The following is a 10,142-nucleotide window of genomic DNA, read 5'->3' as shown; positions in this document are numbered from 1 at the left end:
TCAAGGACGGGAGCCATGACTAGATAACATGAACCTCGACTACAGTCCTCACACTCTAGAAGTTGACAGTCTCTTTCCAAACAAAAGGGTACCCAGCAAAGACTACAGCGCAGCAGAGAAACAGAGTTACCTGACATTTAGAATAATATAAATCTCATTTCAGATGCGACAGTGTGTATTTTCAGTGCCATTTACTACAAATAGCAAAGCCTCAGAGGATGGGCAGTGATAATGAATCCTCCCAATGCCCATGGAATAGGTAAGCCTCAGGTCCACATGGATCCTGGAAAATCCTTGCCTCCTCAATGGTAGACAATTCATCAGGTGGGCTATAGACTCTAGTGAATATTGTAAAAAAGCAATTTTCTGGGTAATATAAAAGGGTATCACGATTAAGTGAGCACCCTAAACTGTACTGTTAGTACTTGCTTCTCACAAAGTCTTGAGACTTAAGTCTTTAACAGAAAAAATGCTCTCTAGTTGTTATTTGAAGGGAACAGTTTACCATGTCCCCTCCTATGATCTCATTTGATCCTTATCCCATGTTGGACAGCACTACATATACCAAGGCCAGTATCTTGCAGTGAGCTCCTGGTTCGCATTAAGAATGGGCCATTTTGCCTATTACGAGGCAAATAACGAGTCCTTACAAGGACTGCTGCAGTGCAAAAATTTTATGATTTCTATGCCACTTTCTATTCCAGAAAAACAAAGGATGAAATTCTAAAATACTGCTTAATTTTATAGATGAGATAGCTATGAAGGTTTTAAAGATGAGAAGAAAAACAGAGACAGCTTAAGCTGAGGAAATAAGAAAACCCATCAGAAAATGGTTATCAGAAAATTTGCTTTTGATTAACTAGATAAGTCTTCAAAAATACACTGAAGAAGAATTAGGGAGGGGAGCATGCAATCCGTGCACAATTTAAGCTTGCTTTATGCAATGGATATGCTCCTGACAGGATATTATTATAATAGGGCATTATCTCTTACAGACAAAATAGGATCCATGATGAGAAACCTGTGAAAGACGCATTTTAAAAGTGAACAGCCCCACTCTGATATTTCCCAACTTGTAAATTTGGTTTTTAAGCATCACCAATTTGTATAGGACACCAGAATAGAAAGAGGCTAGGCCACATGTGAGGAAGAGGCTGAGGTTCATTGAGCTCTGGCTTACCCCTGCAGCATCTTCATCTTTGCCATAGCTCTTTGTGCTAGGTATTTCTATGATCTCCATTTCCCAGGTACAGCTATGGAAAGAAGTGGCTTGCCCAATTATATCAGAGATCTTGACCTCATTTGGTCCACCCTAGTGATCCCTACAGATGAAAGCAAGAAGCTGCACAGAGACGTGGCCCAAGGTGTGATGCTTGTCCTTAGGCTTGAGCAGTGGGTGAGTCTCATCCCACTTGTCTGCTCCCAAGCATCATGCTCCCACAGCCAGCCCTCTTCAGCATTCCTGGTTTTTTAATTACCTGGGTTTACTGGTAGGTTCAGCTAAGAAAGGGTCCACTATCTTATTCACCATTTTCCCACATATGAATTATTCACCAAATATGAATTATTCACCAAATATCCCAAAAGTGAATTCTGCTGTGATTGTTATATTGCTGACCCCAATGAAGTCCCTCTCTCAGTATTTATGCCTGGAGGTAAGTTCTTAAGGTGGGTATTAAATAAATAGAGGGCTCCTGGATGGTCAGTTGGTAATACATGCAACTCTTGGTGCCAAGGTTGTAAGTTTAAGCCCCAAGTTGGGTGAAGAGATTACTTAAAAATAAAATCTTAAATGAATGAATGAATGAATGAATGAAAGAAAGAAAGAAAGAAAGAGGGAGGGGATAAAGAACAGATATATTAACTAATGGGAAAATTAACACAAGAATTTCAGAGCAAAACATTGCACCAAACAAGTATTTCTTCAAGGGCTATGTGCAAGGCAGTTCCTCAAGTCAGGCTCCTTCCAGAAAAAGAGAATGTGGGCTTTACTCAGCTGCTGGGAGACCTTCTAGAAAACCTATAAATCACCTGACTGCCTGGACCAAGCTGTGGCATCTGGTGTCCGTTTTAAAATCAGGCCAGATGCCTTTTCATAAGCTGCCTCTTCACATGAGCTGGTAGGTACCTGAGGCCTATGATTTGATTCTCGCTCGTCTCTTAAAAAAAAAAAAAAAGATGAGTGTGTATGGCAGTGGCCATAAACATGGCATAAACTTCAGAAAGAAATAAGGAAATAGGAGTGCCTGGGTGGTTCAGTCGGTTAAGTATCTGCCTTCGGCGCAGGTCATGATCTCAGGGTCCTTGGTGTCAGGCTCGCTGCTCAGGGGGAAGTCGGCTTGTCCCTCTCCCTCTGCCCCTCCCCCCTTCTTATGATCTCTCTCTCTCCAATAAATAAAATCTTAAAAAAAAAAAAAAAAGAAAGAAGGGCTGGTTTGCCTCAGTGCAGGGGAAAAAGACCATAAAACAATCAGATTTGAAGATACATTATTGAAAAGTCCAAAATATAAAATTCACTACCTGCAATTATTACAACATAAAAAAAATAGGCATTTTTAACAAAAAGTTTGGCATTCAAAAAGTGAAAATTAAAAAAGAGGGCATGATTTATAAATACATAAATATCCATGCACACTTTTACAATGACAGCTACTGGAAGAATGAGACCTTTTAAAACTCCAATCTAGACAAGATTATCATTCCAACTGCCTCCTTCCTACATGTTGGAAATACCAGGAATCTTAAGAGAGCTGCTGTGGTCCATGTCACATTCATCCCAGACTCCTTTCCTAAGCCTGTAGCTGATGTTGAAAATGTGATGAATCTTCTGCCTTAACTTTGATGCTGGGGGAAAAAAAAAGAAAAGGTTATTTAGCCATGTAGTCCAGCAAATCAAATTTATAAATTAAAATACAGCAGTGAGGGGCGTCTGGGTGGCTCAGTCAGTTATGTGTCTGCCTTCCACTAAGATCATGGTCCTGGAGTCCCAGGATCAAGTCCCACGTGGGGCTCCCTACTCAAGGCGGGGGGAAGAGTGGGGTCTGCTTCTCCTTCTCCCTCTGCCCCTCCCCCTGCTTGTGCACTTGCTCGCTCGCTCACTCTCTCAAAATCTTAAAAAAATAAAATACAGCAGTCATACAATATTTATGTACTACCTAGAAGGAAAGTAGACTCAAATTACTATTTTACTACATACAGAAAATTCAACAAAACATTGAACATACCATCTATTTGGAAGCTAGAGCCTAATTTTTTTGTCTTGACACCTGGGATCTATAAATGTTCACAGTTTAATGTGATAACAGAAATACCTGAAATATAACTTTCTTCGTGGCATGCTTTTCAGTGAAGGATTCTAAAAGAAGAATCGCACAAACACTGTTTTAAATTAAAATCAGTTGAATCCAGGTAGTAATTCACAAGATTTCACATTGACTCAGGATATTTAGGAGATGTGAAGGTTATGTATTTCTGGATTTCACACTATTAGAAACTGTAAATGCATGTCTTCAAATAGTGGCGAACTGAAGCAGATACATTCTTTCTGGGTGCTCTCTAGCACCTTTGGTAAATTTAAACTTGGCTTTAGACAACTTTTAAGCTGGGTGTGAAGAAATCATGTTGGCTGTCACCTTGTACTTGAATGGATTTCCTTAACATTTAGCAGTGCAAGTGAATCAATCTGAGAGTCTTTTTAGTAATCAGAGTTTTCAAGGTATGACCTATTTCCTAGCTAAGCCTGTCACTCCAGTCTTTTTGAGCAATGAAAAAGCAAAATTGTTCAGGAAAAGCAAAATATAAGAAGTCTTTCCCCATTTAGGAGAATGCAATATTACCTAAAGAAACCATCATTACTCCAAAGGAAAAGAAAATCCCCTAAGACACCTTTCAAATTTCCCATAGGACAGACCAAAACTACGGCAGCACAGAAGCTGCCACAGCTCTGGCTGCTGCAAGTATGGTCTTTGACACAAGGTGTTGGCATATGATTTACTCCTCCTGAGCACTGGGCGACAGACTGGCCTGTGCAGTCAGATTCAGCTTTTCCGGCGCTTTCTCCTGCTAGCTGATAAAGGGGAAAGGTAGCTCCACTAATGTGACAGGCTGAATTTGTTTTAATGCTCACAAATATGTGCTGCTTTAAAATCACATCTCCTTTCACCATGGGAGTGGCTTTCCCACTACCTTAGAACTTGCCAAGACTGGACATAATGCACAGAAAAGCACTTCTTGAAATGCAAGTATCCTTGTTTTCCTACCTTCTCGTTCACATTTCATATCCAGTCACTTTCCATGCTGCCATTTTCCTTCTTGGATAAAAATGTTCTTAGGAAAAATGGGCCAAGAAATTAAGTTGATAAATTATTTCTATGAGCCAATAATGATAGCTTCCTAGTTAATCACTCCTCTTTCTCCTTAAGACAATGGCTTGGAAATATTAACTCTGACAGTCCTAGTAATGACATCCTTCCGAGTGAGCTGCTGTTCTTTGTTAATTACTGCTCGCTGGATAAAGCTGGTCTACCACGAAGGCTGCTAGTAGGTGCCTAGGGATGACTGTTAGATAACTGAGATTGTTTGCTCAATGTATTTGTATTTGAATCCAAAGAAAAATCATAAACTGCAACTGTTTGATAAATACCACCTGTCAGAGAACAATGCTCATTTCTTTTCTCAGACCAAAAAAATAATAAGAGTTGGATAGACCACAGAGATGTATTTGCCTCAAAACTGCAGAATATATATAAATTTTTTAAAATCTTTATTTTTTTAAGATTTTATTTATTTGAGAGACAGCAAGCAAGAGAAGGGGAGAGAGAGAGAGAATGAGCACAGGAAGGGGCAGAGGGGGAGAGAGAAGCAGACTCCCCACCAAGCAGGGAACCCTATACGGGGCTCAATCCCAGGACCCTGAGATCATGACCTGAGCTGAAGGTGGACACTTAACCAAATGAGCCATCCAGGCGGCCCTTAAATCTTACTTTAAAGAAATTATATCCTAAATTACCTTCACTGTCCAGTCTCAAGATGCCAACAACGCCAGGTGATTCATTTCTACTTGCTAGCTAGCTTTAAAACCCACCTAAACTCTAATTTTAGAGCTGAGGATCTATTCTAGGCAGAACTACGACAAACACTTTCAGGTGCATGGCTCAATATCTCGGGTTTTTTTTTGGTATGTGGGCTGGCAATGTTGCTTTATGTTTGACAGCCTCTATTACATGCAAAAACTTCAGGCAAGAGACAAAAGAACTGCTGGGAAGTCCCCATGACTCTTTCCAGTGGCCTCCCAGGGGCTCCTTCAATGGAGAAGGGACAACCTTCAATACCACACAAGTCTGTCATGGCACACATGTCAAAAGAGTCCTCAGGATCAAAGTATCTAGAAGAGGCTTAAAAACTGGCAAAACTCTACATACCCTTTAAGGATCTCACTTCTCAGGATTAACTGAGTTTCATTTTCAGTGGGATCAATAATCTAAAACTTGGCTACTAAGAAAACTTCAGTTTTATCTGAAGGAAGCCCAAACACGCATAATCCGAAAGTGCTCTCGATGTAGAGGCTCCCGCAGGCTTCTTCCAGGTAGCTAGGGGAGTATGACTAGTCTGATGGCAGAGCTGCTTTCACGGATACCAGGTTCATGCCTGAGGACTCTTCTCTGGAGGCTGACACTGTGCAATGACAGTGTCAGAAATGAACATCCCAGGGCAGAGGACCCCTACATTGTTGAGGTTCAAGACCCCTTCACAGTATTAACAGATTCGAGAAACACCCCGGCCCAATACACATACATATATTTCTTCACACTGGTCTAGGGACATGCATATCAATTACAAAACCTCCTTAGTTTCCTTCTGGTCTACGACCCAAACACCATGAAGGGTTCTCAACTCTACAAGTCCAGAATAATCGGAAAGACTATGGCTACATACAAGACAGAGAAGTACAGGGGTGCCTGGGCGGCTCAGTCGGCTAAGCATCTGTCTTCAGCTCAGGTCATGATCTTGGGGTCCTGACTGAGCCCCGCATTGGGATCCCTGCTCAGTGGGGAATCTGCCTCTCCCTCTCCCTCTGCCCCTCCCTCTTGCTCGTTCTCTAACAAATAAATAAAATCTTAAAAAAAAAAAAAAGTATAACAAATTTGACTTAAAAAAACAAGTTTTATGGATGGCAAAATACCTCTTGGGAGTAAAAGCAAGGACAGAATCACCACACACAGGACGTAAAAGCTGATCCTACTCTTGCCTGGGGAACACTCGGGCAGCCAGCAACTATCTAGCTGCCCCATGACAGCCCCAGGAACCTCACCACTATGGGACACTGATGGGACTGCCCAGAAAATTTTAAGTATTACATGAGATGATCCAAAAAGTCACAAACTTCCAATTCCTGACCCCAGATTCAGATTTAAAAAGAGTATTTTTTTTTTTAGCAAAACTATTTGAAATCAAGTGGGGTGTGCTATTTGAGACTGAAGTACTTTCTGGGATGCTGAGGTTTCGATTAGTTCCTTGATAACCACACAGAAGGGAACCTCTTTATATGCCCTACCTCCCCAAACAAGACCCAACAGGGGTGAGGGCTTACCTATGTTTCTGAGGATAGAAATAAAACAGGCCTGCAGCCTTTTACTCTATTGCTTTGGTTTTCTGAGCTGCTTTTAGGTAAGCCTATACTGGGTTTCAGAGACAGAAGGACTAAGACTTTAGGTACCAACTCTTTCCTCAAGAAGCTTACAATCTTCTAAGAGACCTGGGCAGAGTGCCGAAGAAACAAACTTTGGATGAGAGGAAGCAATTCTTCCTGAAAAGGCCCAGGCAAATGAGAAAAAGCATGTCTTGGGGCGCCAAGGTGGCTCATTCGGCTAAGTGTTGGACTTTGGCTCATGTCATGATCTCAGGGTCGGGGGATGGAGCCCCACATCAGGCTGTGCACTCAACGGGGAGTCTGCTGAAGATTCTCTCCCCCTCTCCCTCTGCCCCCCCCCACCACCGCCCTGCTCGTGCTTGCTCTCTAAAATAAATAAATCTAAAAAAAAAAAAAAAAGCATGTCCTAGGGATGCCCAGCCCATCAACTGAACTTCTTTCTGCCACATTCTCCAGGGCCCCAGCACCAGAGCACCAGGACCCAGATACAAGGCTAAACAGGCAATAGCTCACCATGTAAAGTCTGCAACTTCAGATCAGACTAAGCCCTACAGAACAGGGAACAGCTATATGTGGGCATTATTCCATCTAGATTTCCATCAGCAAGCCAGATGGGCCAAATAAGTCTGGTTAGACCTTCACCCACTGGGGTAAAGATGAGTTAATGTTACCAACAAGATTTTTTTAATAAGTGGAAAGCTGTAGCACTCTAGCCAACATTTTCTTAAAAATTAAGCAAAAAGCTCAAAACTTCATAAAAGTTTAGAGGTTGAATTTATTAATTACTCCACCAACAATGTATAATTTAGTTGTTATCTAGTTATGAAAAGGCTTATACCGAGTATAGAGAAATGAAAGTGACAAGGCACTTAAGTGTCCACAGATAAATGAATGGATAAAGAAGATGTGCTGTTATACATATATATAATGGAATACTACTCAGCAATAAAAAGAGATCTTGACAGTTGCTACATGGTTGGGCCTAGAGTGCATTATGCTAAGCGAAATAAGACAGATGACGATAAATACAGTATGATTTCACTTATATGTGGAATCTAAAAAAACAAATGAACAAACAAAACAAAACAGATTCATAGATACAGGAAACAAACTACTGGTTACCAGCTGGGGGGTGGACCACAGAGGTGAAGGGGATTAAGACGTACAAACTTCCAATTATAAAATAAATTAAGTCATGAGGATGTGATGTACAGCACAGAGAATACAGTAATACTGTAACAGCTTTGTATGGTGAAAGATGTGTTACTAGATAATAAGTGGAAATTATTTTGTAATGTATAAAAACATTATGATATACACCTGAAACAAATAGGATATTGTATATCAACTGTATTTCAGTAACAAATTTTTTAAAAAGTTTTTTAAGATTTCATTTATTTATTTGACCGAGAAAGAGCGCACAAGCAGGGGGAGTGGCAGGCCGAGGGAGAAGCAGGCTCCCCGATGAGTAAGGAGTCCAATGCGGGACTCAATCCCAGGACCTCAGGATCATGACCTGAACTAAAGGCAGATGCTTAATCAACTGAGCCATCCAGGCATCCCAAATTTTTAAAAAATTTTTAATGAAAGGGCTTAGATCCTTGGGGAGTAAATAGTATCCTCTAATACGTAACATAAAAGCAGGGGCCATTAACTTGATACCATTTCAAATGCACTTAGAAAACCTGTTTACCTTTTTCATTAATTCACTTCTGGTAGTAAACTGTGGCAGGTCTTCCACTTCAATCCCATCAGCCATTTCCATCACTTTGTCTAAAAGGTCTTTGTTGTAACTGCACAATAAAAAGTAGTAAGATAAAAACCTTGGAGGAATCACGTGTTACTGTGGGCTAATGAGAAACCGCAAGTAGCTCAACTCTTAGCGTTCTGATGTGATACTACATGGAAAACGGACACATGCTCAGCAGCGGGTTAGGAAACCCTTCTTCTGGCTTGTGGATTCAGAAGTGGCTATAGGAATGCCAACAGAGCAGGTGTTTCAAGACAAAACAAAAAAGATTTATAAAAATAGAGACACTGTACATCTGGCAGTACATATTCGTGGATACAGTATGAGGGCCAAAATGTTTTATTTTTTAAACACATCGATACATCAAAAACTAAGGATATACTGTATGGTGACTAACATAACATAATAGAAAATTATTATTAAAAAAAACACATCGAATACTGGTCTAAAGTAAATAACATCATTTGTTCATTTGTCCAATTTTCTAACATTTTCCTAGTCTTGGAGCCCATTAACCAGGATTTCCCAGGGGCACCCAGAAAACAGAGGAAAAGCCTTTGGCACTGCTTCCCCAAATCCTGTTCTAATAAGCCCAACATCTGAAAACAAAACCAAGTGGCTAAGGGCTGGAGGGAGCATGTGACAAGAGTCAGACAGCCAAAAGGGGAAAAGAAATCAGGACTAAGACAAGTCATCTTACTATCCTAACACAATTTCAGGACACTAAAATAAAAGGATGTGGGAGCTTCAAGATTTAACATCTTCTTCATTGAGGGGGTACAAGGGGTGTCTTATCTAAAGCACTTCAAAAACAGTCCCTTGAAGGCATCTGTTATTTTCATAACAGGAAAGGCAGAGAGGCAAAGGCTGGCTCTTGCTAAGAGTCCAGCAGACTGGGGAGTGGGGAGGAAAAGCCAAAGGCCACAGATTACATCCTGCCATAAATGGTAAAATCCACAATCCTGTCAGAAGACACACGGCCCTCTCTCAGCTCCTTCATAAGTAAATTGGGGATCTCAGTTTCCGTGTCTGCACGTTTGCCATGTGGGTGGAAGGAGCCAAGACACTTGAAATGTACTACGCAAAGGTGATGGTTTAAACTAACAGTATTAATACAATTAACAACGGCATTTTAGCGCCATTTTGAGCTCTTGCTAAATAGCAGTCTGTGCTAGGTGCTTTTTTTTTTTTTTAACTCTTTAATACTGCAGTCATCACAACTTATTTTCCCAATGAGGAAACTGAGGCTCTGAGAGGTTAAATGTCTTTCCAAAGAGCTGGCTAGCGTGGGAATCAGCCACAGGCTGGGCCAGTCCGGGCGGGAGGTTGGGGGCGGGGTCAGCACTGGGCAGGGGTCAGCCCTAGGAGAGGGCTGCGGGTCTGAAGGCAGGGGACAGGGTCAGCCAGCCCGCAGGGGTCCGCACCTGCAACCCAGGAAGAGGTGGTTGGCCCACACCATGGAGAGGGACAGCAGCTGGTCCAAACGGCCACCGCCATCGGGTGGGTCGCGGTAGTCGGGCAAGTGGCGCAGGATGAATTCCATGCGAGCCTTCCATTGCTTCTCGCTCTCCGAATAGGAGCGGAACTGCTCCGCGAAGTCGGCCGCCTGCCGCACCCCCGAAACTAGCTCCTCCACCGCGGCAGCAGCCTCGCCACCTACCATGGCGCCCTCCGCCGCCGAGAGCCGCACCCGCCCGCCGCCTTCCCGACTCGCACCGCGTCACCTCCCGGCGGCTAGAGGGG

At 42.1% G+C, this 10,142-nt stretch overlaps 1 protein-coding gene across 2 annotated transcripts; it reads right to left on the bottom strand.

The window, feature by feature from the left end:
• Nucleotides 1-2,470: 2,470 nt before the first annotated feature.
• On the bottom strand, nucleotides 2,471-10,132 carry CDKN2AIPNL (CDKN2A interacting protein N-terminal like). 2 transcript variants are annotated; one of them, XM_008691739.2, is made up of 3 exons: nucleotides 9,824-10,123; nucleotides 8,343-8,442; nucleotides 2,471-2,844 (listed from the first exon to the last, which is right to left on the bottom strand). In XM_008691739.2, the coding sequence occupies exons 1-3, from the start codon at nucleotides 10,060-10,062 to the stop codon at nucleotides 2,833-2,835; spliced, it is 351 nt and encodes a 116-aa protein (XP_008689961.2). In that variant the 5' UTR covers nucleotides 10,063-10,123; the 3' UTR covers nucleotides 2,471-2,832. The 2 variants fall into 2 exon arrangements, with proteins under 2 accessions (XP_008689961.2, XP_040478375.1); XM_040622441.1 differs by lacking the exon at nucleotides 2,471-2,844 and adding an exon at nucleotides 4,268-4,326 and having other exon boundaries at nucleotides 9,824-10,132.
• Between the last annotated feature and the right edge of the window lie 10 nt (nucleotides 10,133-10,142).

This window comes from Ursus maritimus, unplaced genomic scaffold, assembly GCF_017311325.1.
Source record: "Ursus maritimus isolate PB19 unplaced genomic scaffold, ASM1731132v1 scaffold_5, whole genome shotgun sequence".
Lineage (NCBI taxonomy): Eukaryota > Metazoa > Chordata > Mammalia > Carnivora > Ursidae > Ursus > Ursus maritimus.
The sequence above is the reverse complement of the archived record's forward strand: the minus strand, read 5'-3'. Positions and strand labels throughout refer to the sequence as shown.